Below are 15,364 nucleotides of genomic sequence, written 5' to 3'. Positions count from 1 at the left end.
AACTGGAAATGTACTCTGAGTTTGAGGAACAATGTCCAGAGGTTTTGAAGGAATTTTCTTTCCTCTCCTGCTTCTGCCTCTAGCAGAGGCTCTGAGCCAGGCCAGATTTCCAGCCTTCGGGCAGCCTGCCATTCTGTGTGTGTAGATTAGGTCTAACTGGCTCTGCTCTGTGCGTTTCTCTGACACACTCCTCCCTAAAAAGGTCTCAGGGAGAGATGGTGGCTCCAATCTCCCAGTGTGAGGGAGAATAGAATGGTGCTTTCTCTCCGCTGAGTGCCAGCCGACTCACTGCCAGGGACATCCCCATTTCACCAGGCAGCTGATTCCCTGTGTGCAGGGGGTGTGAAAACTACCTCCTGTGTTTATTTCAGTACTAAAGGTGTAATACAGAGAGTCTGAGACTTCTGCAGAGCACAACTGAGAGGGAAGTACAGTTGCATTAAGACTTTAGACAACGATATATGGAGAAATAATACTAACACCCCATTTTTACCAACAGGCTTACAAAACTCACCACTTCATGTGTGACACTAGGGTTAATAGAAAGGTCAGGTTATACTTGAGATCGTTTGTGTGTGTGTCTGTGTGTGTGCAGAGAGTCTCTTGCTTCCAAGGAAACTATATTTCCTTGTCAGAGACACGATGGGGGAACCTGAAAGTCCCTGGGAGCTGTTCCTGCTGTAGCAGGTGCAAGAAAGCAGTTACTCCAAGCTTCAGTAACCACAGTTCTAGGGCCTTAAAAAAACAGAACCACCACATTGCACTGGGCCTGCTGGGGTGTGGTGGGAGAGAAGACTGAACCAGTGTCAGTGGCCATGTCCTGAAGCTGGCATGTCCAAGCAGCCACCGGCGGAGCACAACCGCCGGCATCGGAACCAGCGCCTGGAATTAGACCGGACACAGAAAACCTTGACAAAATGGGCTTAGTCCTTGACCTGTTAGTTTATTTCAAAAAAACCTTCTGTTCATGAGACTTACACATAGCAGGGAATGTTGTAGGCATTCGATCCTTTCTCTGTTGCTTGCACAAGGTGACATATGTCAAAGGCGGCCAGAGGAAGGGCAGGGCACTGCAGGAACACCTTCGCTGAGTAGCCAGGGGCACCGCTCCCGTAGTTACACCCTTCAGACAGAAGTGCACCACCGTTTCTCAGAGCAAAATTGCTTAACCTCACCATGAAGGCAATTTAAAGAAGTGCTACAGCACTCAACACTACCTGAAATTAAGAACCATTCTTTTTCCTTACAGTTCTCTCATGCTACCTTTCCCTCAGCCTTAGGCATTTAAAGCTGCCCAGCTGCTTAGGCAGTTAAAAGGTCAATTTGCAAGGCATTTTGGTTTGCTAATTTCCACATCTGGCTAGAATCTTAAGCCACGTTCCAAATTTACTATGAACCATCTCTAATTTTCCTGGTTCTAAGGGAGTTAAGTGTGCAATCTCTAAATCAGGGCAAACGGGCAATTTGTCTCCATCCAAACTGTATAATTTTTCTTCAAGATTTTCTGTCCTTGGACCTTTTCCAGTAGCAACTTTGCAATAATGTCTGAGTAAATTTTGAAGAATTGTTGATCTGCTCTGTTTGAAGCCTTCACAAATGGCTGTGGGGTTTCCCACTACTCGCACCTAGAAAGGACCAGGAGTTTAGGTTGGGCAAATTACTCTGAGCTTGTTTCTGCTCTGCAGGCAGCCACAGTGGTGTGATTAGGTGGGATTTATGGCTGTAACGCCTGCTTGTTCCAAAGCCAGCATGCCTGAAACTTTACTGATGTCACCATACAGGCTATATTGCTCAGAGCACGTGGCCTCCTATCTTCTCTCTCCACAAAACCAAAGCTGTGCAGAGGAAAGAAGGTGACCCTAAAAGGAAGGAGAAAGGTGTGGATTCTCAGCATGACTAGAGTCAAGACAACAGATCACTATCAAATTAAGCACGACTAATTTTTCCCTATATTGCCACACATACAATTCACTAGGACAAAAGCCTACACTCTCTCTGAAATCCTTTTTACATTCACATAAGATGTGCACATTAATGGATCCTGGGATGACTTTGGAAATTCCTTTGAACGCACTATGTTTCTCCAGGAGAAGAAGAAAAGTTGCAAGACAAGATCAGGCCGATGTAGAAGATGTGCCTCTTTCCTCTTCTTAACCTAGACACGCTGTTTGAAGGTCACATTTATCACCATCACCGCCCTGTGCATCCAGTAACAGCCTAGAGAAGGGTGTGAAAAATTCCAGGATGAAGGACACCGTCTTTCTGAGAGTTCAGCAAGAGTCTGGGTAGTATCCATGTTTCTCTCACCCTGCAGGAAGGAACAAGGCAGGCTCTGTGGGTGTCATTCAGGTGTCACACGGTACCGGGTGGTGTGATGGCAAAAACGCACTTCCAAGGCGGCGTGTCCAGGACATTCCTCAGCACAGTATTTCCATACTCCTTCCAACCTGCTGCCAGAATGCAAGTAAACTTGGTGACTGACTGCCACGAGTCAGCCCGGGAGCAGTAAGTTAGCCAGTGGCTCAGGCACCCTAGTCTAGGAGAGTAAAAAAAAGGAGCGTGGCTGCAGCACTGGGAACAACAACAGTCCTTGTTCTCCTTCCTTGAGTGAAAGCAAACAAGTCCATTGTTACCTGACTCTGCCAAACCTCAAAGGGTAACGCTAGAAGGAAAAAAAATAAGTTTTACAGAATTGAGCATATACAACCCTTTTCTTCCCTTCATAAATTGTATGTTACACTAGTTGAAACTACGGAATTGTTTACAGTATGCTATATATATATGTATATATATATATATAATGGCACATTTAAGCTTTTCAGAGGGATTGGAACATTTCAGGAATGTCTCTGGTGCTGGAAAAAAACGTATTATAAATCATATAATATTTTAATTCAGAAAAAATATGTTTGGGTATTTTGCCCTAGGGTTAGGAAACCGAACGAGGATGCCATGAAGCATGACTGACGCATCAGTCGAGCTCGTCTGCTTCAGATACGTATTGTGCAAGGCATGATCGCTGCAGTCAGTCACAAAAATGCATTATTTAGGTTTTGTACATTAAATACTACACCTGGGAACCTATGCAAAAGATATACAAAATATAAATGTCATCAGGACTGTATATTTCAAACTTTTTAAAATAAACACAAAGTGTGTGTGTATATATATATATATGTAGGCATATAGGTTGTAATTTCAATGTCAACACTAGCACAGTTTGTCTCTTCTAAATACAGACCTGTATACCTCCTAGCCCAACACATGCACCGACGAACACATGATCATGCACACAGCTTCACGTTCTGCTGGTTGCAGAGCAGTCAGAATATACAGCACTGTACATTGTTTCAACTCAAAACTGATTGGCAAATGAAGGAAGATGCCATTCAAAAGAAGAATCCTTGTGAGCTATCACCAAAAAAAAAAAAACAACAAACCCAACAACCCAAAAACCAACAAAAAGAAGAAAGGAAATGCAGAAAACCAGTTGTTTCATCTCAATAAAAACACTGAAGACTGTGGTGAGGATGAGCTAAGATTCAAAGGGCTCTGTCCGGCATGTGGCGGTGAGGGGGTCACTCTTGGAGGAGATACAGCAGTGTAGGAGCGCTGGCTGCTAGAACACACACCGAACACAGTTACACTGAGGTGCAGAGCTCTCACTACACCATCCAACCCACAGCCCTGGGTTCAGACTACCGAGGCCTCTGACCGGAAGGAGAGGGAGCAGTGGCACGGCGTCCTTCTGGCAGCGGGAGGTGCGGAGGGGGATCGGGATGCCCATCGGGACGGTAAGCGCCGATTGGCGGGCCGAGCAGGCCGGCAGAAGCCCTTCCCAGTTGAACATTTAGCTGGCACACACACCTAGAACACAAAGGCAAGTCCTTGCTTTAGGACATGAAGGCTTTTGTGGAATGCAGGGGGAATGCAGGGCGACACGGGGAGCGAGCTCAGAACAGGTGGCCTGACGCTATTAAAAGGAGCACAAGCGATGCGCAGAATGCGAAAGAACAGCTCCTTCTATGTATAGGGATTCTGCACTTGGTTGTGGTTTAAAATACATGGAGACAAGTGTCAGGCAGAGGGAAAGGTATAAAATGTTACTGCAGGCCAAAACTGACTGTCACTTCCCGTTTCTTTTCATTTTTGGAAGGGGTTGTTTTTGGTCAAGGAACACTGTGTAGCATTCCAGGCGTAGAACTGGCAATGCCACTGCATGTTACTGGACTGTGATCTGCAGACTGCTCAGGTGTTTTCTGACAGGTGCTGTTTCAGCAGGCACATCTGGCTGGGAACTCTGTTTCCATCAGTGTGACGTGGGGCTGTTTGCACTTGCTAACGGATTCAGAAGGGTTGTGCATCAGTGCAGTGCCATGCCTACAGGCAGAGCCTCGTACACATGAGAAAATCAACAGATCTACAGCTACAGTGACATAAATTGGAAATAAGGAAACTGAACCAAATGCCCCATGCCATGTGTAGTACTTCACATCTCTGTGATGTGACTGTTGCTGGACCTAAGACAGTACCCCTGAATCAGACAACACACACAGTTCATACAGGTAGAAATGACAACATGAGGTATGAGCCTGTTGAGCAAAAAACCCAACTGCCTTAGTAAAGCTGTCCTGGGTTTACATCAATGTAAGCTCAGCCATTACCAGTCATTATTTCTTCCCTACCTATTTGCTGATGAAAATTCATTTTCCTATCAAAAGTTCATGGGATGAAAAAGAAATCGAAAGCTTCCTGAATCTTTCTGTGCTTGTAGTAAAGATGCATCTGCTAAGCAAGACATTGCATCACTGCAAGGCTCTCAGAAAGACAGGCAGGAGAAAATGTGCAAGGTCAGATTCTCAGCTGTTTAAAATCCACATACCCCCACTGCAGCCTGTGAATCTGTGACAATTTAAAGCATACCAGCTGACAGTCTGAACCCATCTAAGTTTCTCAGCTCCAAACACACTCCCCTTCTCTTCTCTGAGACACTAAGGGCACCTCTCTTTGTGTTTGTTGGCCAAGGACCTCTTCAGGGAAAATGTTTTTTCTTTCTCTGTGGCCTTTTACAGAACCTGCAACTCAGACTGTATTTTCAAATCCATCTGTTTCTCTTTCCATTCTGAAAGAATGTTGGCAAAGGCAATATTTCTAAACTTCTGCAAAATAAAATCCAGCCAAATATAAATTAATTAGTCACGCCATACTCTTCTGTTTCTGTGAACCGATGCTTGAATGTACAGGAGAAGCCTGGACCTGAGACATGACTCTCAGTCACTTTTTATTACTAGAAACTTTATGGAGCTACAATACCCCTTTTCATAGGCAGTTCCAAGGAAACCCTGAACCAAGCAGCACCCTGGATGCTCAAGAATGTTATTTTGACATGGCTGAATGTGATTTTGACATGGCTGAGTGTGCTTAAGCCTTCTGGTAAGTCTTATGAAATAACCCAGCAAGCAAAGGGAAGGAGAGAAGGAGTTAAAGCCTAACTGCAGTTTTCACTAGTTCAATCCTTGAATAACTGCACTGCAGTTACAAATCTAGCTTTGCACAACAGCAGCAGAGACCAGGATCTGGCACGTGTCTTCACTGGTCATTCTTACTTACAGCCTTCTGCCCCCTCACAACTCTCTGATTCAGCCAGACCCTGGCCTGAAGTGTCTGTTTTACACAGTTCTTTACCATCTCACATTAGGCTGCCTCATTTTAGAATCTGAAGCTTGCTCTGAAACAGAATGATTTTCTTCTCACCACTCTCATGAACCTTACCTCTGGTAACTTCTGTCTCTCTTTTCCTTGCTTGAGTTGCTGCCCAGTATGCCTGGCTGAATTCCTGGGAAATTCTTGCTTTCCTTGCTCAATCTGGAGCATTTCTAAGTACTGACTCCATGCCTCACAACCCACAGCAGCGAATTCAGAATTTGCCCCTGCCCGCTTATCTCTGCAGCACTTCTCATGACGAGGGGAAGTCACTGTTGATTTCTCATAGTTTTTCAAAAGCTTTTCAACAACACCATAGTTGGACCTTGAGTCAGCTGAACGGGGGCGACCAGACAGGTTACTTGGTCTCCAGTCGTGCTCATGGAGCATGTGCCTATAACCCCCAGCACCTGGAAGCCCATTGACTTGCTTTTGCTGCCCGGCTGTTCTGGCAGCTTTGCAGGGGTTGCCAGCTTCCTGCTCCTTTGCTGGAGAGAATTTGGGGCTTGAAAGGCAAGAGGTGTTTGCAGCTTCTGTTCTGCTCACAGCAGGCTGGCAGGGTGGGCCAGGGGGGGTGTGACCTTCCGGCGCTGCCGGGGGCAGGCGGCTGTCCTGCGCAGCGCTGCTGCGCCTGTCCGTGTGGAACACCGTGCGGTTGAACTCATCAGTCTTGGCTGCTAAGGTTTCGTTTCTTTGGGTCTTTCCCAAAACACACCTGGGGTCTCCCAGGAGATCGCTGTGCAGGGCAGCAGGGGCGTAAGGGTCGTTGCTGTAATAAGGGCTGCTGTGAGACCTGGGGCTTTGCTTCTGGTGTATCTTGTTGCTTTGGGCCATATTGCCATCCGAACAACTCTTGTGGGCTGACAGGGGGGAAGGTTCATTTTTGCTGTCCTTGCCAAGTTTGCCCACATCACAAGCCCACGTGTTGTGGCAGAAACTCGCTGGGACACTGCAGTCATTTCTGGCTACAGGCATCGCAGCAGGTACCGTCACAGGACCTCTCACAGCCTGCCCGTCATCTGCACAGCCTGTTGCTGTTCCGTTCTGGTTTGTAGGTGGAGGGTTCACCAGTTTCATCCCACTCCTGCAGTCCTGGTGAGCCTTGCAACTGCTTGTGATGCCCAAATCTCTTACTGGTGCTTCAGAAAGCTGCACAACTGCAGAAAGTGAGTTTGTTAGGTGCCGAGACGTGCTCCGTGGAGGAACTGGTGGAGCTTCTTTCTTTTGCCAAGACCTGAAGTCTGTCCCTCTGTCACCAGTAAGACCACCATAGGATGTGTCCTTCAAAGCCTTGGTGGAGCTAATCAGATTCTTCCTATTATTATGTTCCTCTGTGTCAAAAGCCACTGAAGTCTGTGATTCATTGCTGGACACGTGGTTCATCTCAGGCAGAATGACTGTGGTTTGGGTTTCCTCAAACTCCCCCAGGAAAGGAAGTGACTTCATTCTGGAAATAAATGAGAGGTGATTTAGGGGTGAGCAACAAGGGTATTCCCCCAGGGGACCTCAGCATGGACTCATTCTCCCCATGAGTAGGTGTTTAAGCACCTGATGCTTAAAAAGACTTGGGAGCAGTTTTGCTGCAGCCAAAGATGCACCCAACGTCTCTGAAAGATACGTGAAGGATTTGAAGAAAGCTCAACAAAGGGAATGTTGTGTTCCTTTCACTTGCCACTAAAATGGTTCTTCTGTTTGTGAAGGTGATTTGTTATCCTACAGAAAGGACAGTGGGATCTAATGAGTTTTAACGACTTCAGTGAGAGTCTACCTGACTATGACTGAGTGAAGAAAGCTTTAGGATGTGGCACTTCCCTTGTGTAGGTTTCCCAGCATCCCACATGATGATCCCACAAGGTGTCTTTTGAGATCTGTTACAAAACAACCTTTCTCAGCCAGGAGTTAGAAACACTGCATCAGCTATGAATCTGTTCTAAAAATACAAACACTAACCCAGCTACAGTGATAAATCAGTGACTGACGGACAACTGATTGCACTGGGGAGTGTAAGAAGACCCTCTGCTCTTTGGGAGCATCTGAGAGGACCTTGAAATGATGCAGATTCCCATGGGGGTCTCAGCATAGTTGTGACATACCCTTTCTCAATCACTTTCATGGTGTGCACCCTGTCTTAACCTTCTGGGTATTTCTGTAGGATTTGAGAGGCAGACTGATGTTTATCTTGCCAAAGGAGATCATGAGCACTGAATTTTTAACAGGTGGTGGAACATTCACTTGCCATATTTTTCAGGGTCTGGTTTACCACCTTTCCATTAGTACAAATGTATGGTTGTTCTTCTTTCTCTTGCCTTCTTTTCACTCTTGGATTGTCAGTCCCTGACACATCTCCCACACTTAAGGCTCGATATGGGCTAAATGTAAGAGATGTCCCAGCTTAACAAAGCCATAGAGTCTTATCTAGAACTGTGTGGAAATGGAACCAGGTCAGACAGAAATATCTGTTCACTTTTTCCAGTCCTCTCTGCAGGCATCAGATAAAAGTAAAATTTCATCTCATAGAAATAGTAGTTTAATTTTGTAGGATCTATAGAGAAACTCCCTTTTGCTAGTAAAACATGCCCTTGTTTCACATTTCAACTCCTAGTAAATTCAACAGCAAACCCCCTCTTCAAAGTGAACCAGAGCACGGTCTCATTATTCATTTTCTTCCTCTAATATAGAGTCTCAATATGCTTTTACCTTCTGTGGTTGGACTTCTTTCGAATTTCTTCTTGATAGCTGCATAATTCTTCACTGACTCTGGCAAGTTCTTTAAGAGCCTTTTAAAATACAGAAACAGTCCCTTAACATAAGCCTTTCCAATGGCATCTCCAGAAACACTTTGAAACTTGCAGTGTTTTGCATTTAAGACTCACAGCAGAGGAAAGTAGCACAAGGTAAATTACAAAAATGCCCTGGGGTTATGAGTGGAGGTAAAGAGCATGCTATGAATACATTTAAACAGTGAGAAGGAGCTCAGCAATAGCAAACTGAGGAGGAGGTAGAGACTTGCTGGAAAGCTAAAATCAGGGAGATCAGTTCTTTAGGTTAACCTGGCAGGCAAAACCTACCTCAGCCTTGTAACTGAAACATGCTCATACTTTACTTACAACATTGAGATCACCAATATAATTCTTGGCATTTTTCTTGGAAGTTTTGATGCTGAGGCTGTCTTCAGGTTCCTCATGGTTCTCAAAGGCCACATTGTCCATTAACAGAGTATTGTTTCTGCTCTTGGCTTTAGGTTCTTTACACTCAGGTCCTGTTTTACAAGGCAAACTCCCTTTCTCCATCCTGTCATTTGCCACATGGTGTTGACAGTTCAGCTCCACTGTGTCACTCTCTTCCGAAGCAGGGGAATGAATGGACAGCTGCCTCACCTTGCTCTGAATGGCCTTATTATCATAGGCATTCATATTGTTCTCCCTTCTAAGTTTTACCTCCTGGTAAAGCTGAAAAAAACCCAATAGAATTTTCTATTAAGTCATGGTACTGTGATGAACTTTGTGATAAAAGAATATATTCATCTTGTGTTTTGAACGACGCTTCGCTCAGCAGCACCAAGTAGAAAGATACCATCACCTGTAAAAGCATTGAGTCACACAGAGGGACAGTTCACAGACCATTATTGTCATGGGATAAGGTTTTAATGCATGCCCTCCACCCAGAGCCTGGGATTGGCAAAAATCTCACAAGGTCAACAAGCCTGCCTTGAGCCAGAAGCTGTATGGTTGTCTGACAAGTAATACCAGTGCCCTGTGTGCTAGACATAGCCCTGATCTGATGGGTGGGGAGTGTGAGGTAGGGAGAGGGCTCTGGCTACATGTACAGCCTGTTAATGTATATTAGTTTAAGGAGGGGAAGTGAGGACTCATCTCATACAGTGCCATCTGTGCTAGACCAGACTCTTCTGGTTCTCAGGCAAGTGGAATTCTTCCCTACGACTGCAGAGATAAATCAGTACTGCAGAATGGTATTATCTGGCAACGTACTGTCCCCCTCTTATCTTCTTCCATGCTATCTGCTGAGGACCAGTGGCTTCATCAGTAAATGAAAAGGTGTTAACTCCTGTCACCCAGCACACTGAAGTCAGGGAACTGTGATGGATTACAAATTAGAAAATAAAGCAACATCATAAAACCCTCTTCTGCTTACAGTATCATTTCCAGTGCCAAGGATCCCACAGCTCTTTATAAACATTCATCCTTAACTTGCTTTTATGAAGAAAGCACAGAGCAGGCACCTCTGAGCAGCTGTGTGCCTGCCCTCTCACAGCACCAAGGCCAACACAATGGCTGTGGGCAGGACAGTGACAAAGACTGACAACATGAAGAACACCTGGCCATTTCCTGGGTAGTGCCATGGGGCTGAAGTGTTCTCATATTCAGAGACTTGACACTTGGCCTTATTGTGGGCTTTCAGGTTTCAGTCCCAAAGCCCAGCTGCTCGTGGAACCTGAGGACTGAACTCCATAACTTCCAGGAAACGAGGGCCTCACACGGACTCCACACAGCCCTAAGAAGGGAGGATGCCACCTCATCACTCAGCAGTATAATGTCCTAAACCACGTAGATCTTCCTGTAGGATTCCAAGAGTGAAGTTACCATTTGGTGGGCTAGAGAAAACTACCAAATAAAAACACAGGCTGATAAGGGAGCACAAGATTTGTTCAGGAAATCCCTCTACAGACGATGGCATTTAAAAGAGATTTCTCCTTTTCTCCAGCCACGTTGGCAAAGCAATGCCAGACAACTGAAATCAAGGGCAGCTAGAGACATAGCTTGAGAAGGAACCTAAGGATAGTGATAAATTTGGGGTATCATCTGAAGTTTTGTCTGGTCCTGCAGTTTGCAGTGATTTGCTTCATTCTCTTCCCCTCAGCTTTATCCCATTCTCTATCTGATTTTCTCTCTCTGTCACACTCTCCTAATCCATATACTAATACTAATAAAAAACATGCAAAAAATACAGTCTTTGGTGCCATTGTCAGGACTACTAATGAAATACCCAGACTACCTTGTCACAACACATTACCACAACTCCAAACCAGCTCATACAGCCACCACACTGGAATTCAACTACGCACACAGATCCTGCTACTCGGTTTGGAGCACTCTCACCTTGGTGGTAAAATCGGGTGAGACAGCACAGAAATGTCCCAATACAAGAGACAAAACTGTGGCTTTCATACCAAGACTTTCATACCAAGGCCTGCCACAACTGCAGGTAAAATCTGACAGAGCTGATGTTACAGGGCTGTGCTGCAGGCTGGGTCAATGGGCAGTGTATGGCTGCAACTCATTGGGCTCCCATCATTTTCCTTCTCGTACTTTCATGTGAGCAGTCTCTGCCACACATTCCTGTGCTGCTCAGCCACAGGAGGGTGTTGGCAGAGAGCAAGCAGAACTGCTCCATGTGCATATGAGAATGAAAAATCTGGAAAGCTCAGTGGTAAAAAACCTTGCTTCTCTATGTTGCCAAAGGAGGTTCAGTTTATGCATTTACAGAATGCCGGAGGGTTCTGCTACAGTGACAACCTGGGGATAAAATAATAATAAATTATTACCTAAACTATTTCTGGAAGGAGATACATTAGAAATGACAGGGAGTGCTTGTTACTATGTGTAAACACAAGTGTCAGGACTTTCACACTATTTACTGTAACCATTTTATCTACTAAAAGCGTCCTCAAATGGAGCAGGTTCTCGCCAGAACGATTTGGCATCGTGCAGCATTTCATGTATGATGTCCTTTTTAATACTACCATTCACCCCAGCACACCTGTGCCAGGGAATTATGGCACCTACATTTTTTGTTACTAAATATGGACTTCCCTGATCCCCACGTATGCAGCTGTTCAGCACATCTGTACTTGGAAAAGGCGCGTGTAAAGCGAGCGGCGTGGCTCATGCCCAGCAGAACTGGCAGCAGTATACACAGCCAGCGGTATCACAGCAAACTTCACACACAGTGACATCTACCCTCCTCTGCTTCACAGTCATGCACATGAAGTAAGCAACTGCAAATTCTGCTTAACCCCAGGCTTTGCATCCTACTATCAGATATGAAAAACTTCCAGTGAAAGGCAAGAAATAGGACGTGATTTAGGAAAAAAATCATTAACTCCAGTGAAAATGTTAGCATTCAGAGTTTTGTTTAAAAGTACCTCTTCTATTTTCCTCTGCATGACCTTCCATTGACATTCCCATTCTTTCCTTTCGTTGTCAAATCTCTCCAGCAATTCCATCTTCTCCTTATTCCAGTTCCTCTCGGTATTCTCCAGTTGTTTACGCAGGTCCATGGTTACAGTCTGTGTAACAGCAAGAAGGCAGCTCTGCTTTTTTTCTTTCTTCCCTGAATGTTTCCTGGAAGTTTATCAGAATAAGTCTTACTTGTGTTTAATTCTACCTTTCAGGGCAAGGAAAAAAACACCCCAGCCAAGGACAAACCCCAAATAATTAAGTGAACTGTTAATTTCAGTTAATGCAGAAGCAGGAGAGAGCATCACAAAACTGCATGATATGTATCTGGAGTGTGACAGGAAAACAGACAAACTAGCTTTACAGGACAAACCCAAGGGTAGAAGGGCCCAATCTGGGTAGGGGAGTCGGGACACGCACCCAGCATCACAAAATTCAGGAGCAGCTGCCTCAGCAGGCTCTGCACTGTGGCCACTTCCCATCTCTGCCGTTACTCTGCTCTAGAAACCTGTTTTCAGTGAAATTCAAGTCTGCATGATATTGAATGCCACCTCAGGACCCTGGGATCCTGCAACGTCTGCCCTTGAGGGAGGAAGCTATTTTTATGTTTGTTCAGAAGACAACTGCAACTGTAAAGGTATCATGTTTGCTCAAGCAGCCCTTTCACATGCAGCACGACAAAGACTGTGACATTCTTTTGGCAACTGAAGGCTATAAACTAAAGATGTACAGAAAACTCTGGTGGCTAAATTAATGCTTTAGAATACATAAAGGAAAAAGGGAAAGGAAAGCTAATAACCAGTAACAAACACACATATACAGCAGGAAGCATCATTCTACTATAGGTGACCATAAAGTGTTCATGTATTCTGGATTTACAAATCTAAATCTACAAATATTAGTTTCAGGATCAGCATGTGGGAAACTGGAACTGTTTTTACAGGAGCACTAACTCAGATTGAGTATAAAACCTTGCTCAGAACACTTAACTGATTTGTGTTTCAGTTTCTTCTTCCCCTGCGGGAACCTTTAGTATCTGTGGGTGAAAAATTATTTGACTGAACCACTAACTATGCATATTTTAAGGGAAATACTTTGGTTCTGCTCATCTGACTTTGGAGCACACACATGGATACTTGAGTTGGCTCACTTTGGCTCTCAAAGCCAGATGTTGTGTTACTCAGGTGGACAAAGAATCTAGTTCCAGTCACAAATTGCCTCTGCATTGCTTTGGTCTCCTACCAGAAACCATCCTACTGGCAGAGAGATGAATTGCCATAGAGTACAGCAGAGGTGTAAGCCCAGTTTGCCTTCCTGGAGTTTGTTCATTTCCCTAACAATCAGTAACTATAATCTCACAGGAACCGCCCATTTTATCACTCCTGTTTTTTGTTGATACAGTGAAAATTGATTCTTGACCTTCTCACAAGGTCCTTCCTCAGCCTGTACTCCACTGGACAAGTCTTGTTGGTTCAGCTGTGGCGACTGTGTAAGCACAGCTTACCCGCGTCTGCGTTCTTTCAGCTGCCTGGGAAGCTGATGCCAAACTTGCAGCAGCTCCTTTCACGTACAAGGAAGCAGGAGAGCTCAGCTGGAGCCCAATGGGTGACTCAGGTTTTTGTGTTCTAGAAGTCCTGCTACTGGATCTCTGAACTGGAAAGGTGGCCCTGGGTGAACCTGGTGAGGTTCAACACTGCCAAGTGTCAGGTGTTGCTGGAAGAATCCCAGACACAGATAAAGACTGGGAGAAGAGCTCCTGGAGAGCAGCCCTGCTGAGAAGGACCTGGGGATTCTGGTGGAAGAGAAACTTAACATGAGCCAGCAGTGGCTCTTGCAGCTCACAAGGCCAATGGGATCCTGGGCTCCATCAGCAGAGGGGTGGCAGCAGGGACAGGGAGGGGATTGTCCCTCTCTGCTCTGCCCTCAGGAGGCCCCAGCTGGAGAGTCCAGAGCTGGGGTCTCCAATACAAGAAAGATGTAGAACTGTTGGAGAGGGGTCAGAGGAGCCACAAAGATGCTCAGAGGGCTGGAGCAGCTCCCCTACGAAGAGAGGCTGAGGGAACTGGGCTGGGTCAGCCTGGAGAAGAGAAGGCTGTGGGGGGACCTCATTGCAGCCTTCCAGTCCCTGAAGGGAGCTTATAAGCAGGAGGGGATTTAACGTTTTAAAAGGATAGACAATGGCAGGACAAGGGGGAATGGACTAAAGCTAAAGGAGGGAAGGTTTAGATTAGATATTAGGGGGAAGTTTTTTACAGAAAGAGTGGTGAGGGGCTGGAACAGGCTGCCCAGAGAGGTGGTGGATTCCCTGTCCCTGGGGGTGTTCAAGGCCAGGTTGGATGGGGCCCTGGGCAGCCTTGTGTAGATCCAGGCGTGAGGTTGGTGTCCCTGCCTGTGGCAGGGGGGTTGGAGCTCTGTGATCCTTGGGGTCCTTTCCAACCCATGCCATGCTATGATTCTATGATTCTATGAACTGACAGCCATCACAGGCCCAGTCCCAACTCAGGGACTGCAAAACTATTTATCCCAAGCAATTCTGGACTGAGAACTTGAAGAACAAGCTGACTGTTCTTCAAACATGCCAGTGCCTTTCACAACAGTGCACCTGTGTCACCATACAACATGGTACTGGAGTTCACTTTTAAACTCTGACTCACACCTGCCTTGGAGCTCTGAAACAGCAATCTCTGCCTCAACTACCTACAAAGAGATCTCTGACCCTTCCTCTGTTATGTGCCTAGAAGTATTAAGGATAGCTTCACAAAGCCCATAAAACTCTCTCAAACTGTGAGCTGCTGCAAGCCAGTGCAGCATTCCCATCCCAAAACAAGTCAAGCAAGCCCTGGTTTGCTGATGGCTTCTTGGGGAAGGCAGCCAGGCTGTAGAGACAGCACCTCTCTAGGCCAACGTTGCAGCTTTGTTCCAGGCTTCAGGAAATGCTGAACAGAAGCAACTTACCAAACACTACACTGCATGTAAGAGCTGTTGCAATCTCACCATCTATTTCTAACGAACTTTAAAGCTGTTTCAATTCTTTCTCCCTTTGCTAAATCAAAGGTTATCATTTTCAGGACAGTCACTTTCTTTTTTAATTTCTTTTTCCTGTTTTGCTTTTGTTGCTTTGGTGACATTTATGTCTTTGTCACCTTTCAAGACACCTCTGAGAAATAAACAAAAGTCAATTCTCTGCCCCACTCCAATCCTTCAAATAGATGTCAAAGAAATAGCCAAACACGTAAACACTCCGAAGTCATGAACAAGACAGGTTGGCACAATCTGCCTGCAACTTGCACAAATGGAACCTGCACAATTAGTAACAAAGGCCATGTTCAACCAGCAGCACATCACTAGCAGGAAAGTCGATGCTATAGAGCTTTTTCTTTGTTCTTTTCACACACCTAGGAATGGATGTGTAATCTATACTTCTTTCAAGCATGCATACATCACTGAAAAGGTCTCTGATGGTT

The 15,364-nt window shown here is 45.5% G+C and overlaps 1 protein-coding gene across 1 annotated transcript; it reads right to left on the bottom strand.

Moving 5' to 3' along the window:
* Positions 1-3,552: 3,552 nt before the first annotated feature.
* On the bottom strand, positions 3,553-12,016 carry KIAA0408. The gene is made up of 5 exons (XM_084261701.1): positions 11,867-12,016; positions 8,811-9,152; positions 8,401-8,480; positions 5,773-7,150; positions 3,553-3,867 (listed from the first exon to the last, which is right to left on the bottom strand). The coding sequence occupies exons 1-5, from the start codon at positions 11,999-12,001 to the stop codon at positions 3,694-3,696; spliced, it is 2,109 nt and encodes a 702-aa protein (XP_084117827.1). The 5' UTR covers positions 12,002-12,016; the 3' UTR covers positions 3,553-3,693.
* Between the last annotated feature and the right edge of the window lie 3,348 nt (positions 12,017-15,364).

The sequence above is a fragment of the Gallinula chloropus genome, assembly GCF_964237585.1.
Source record: "Gallinula chloropus genome assembly, chromosome: 3".
In the NCBI taxonomy this organism is placed as follows: domain Eukaryota; kingdom Metazoa; phylum Chordata; class Aves; order Gruiformes; family Rallidae; genus Gallinula; species Gallinula chloropus.
Note: the sequence above shows the minus strand (reverse complement) of the source record. Positions and strands in the feature narration are given on the sequence as shown.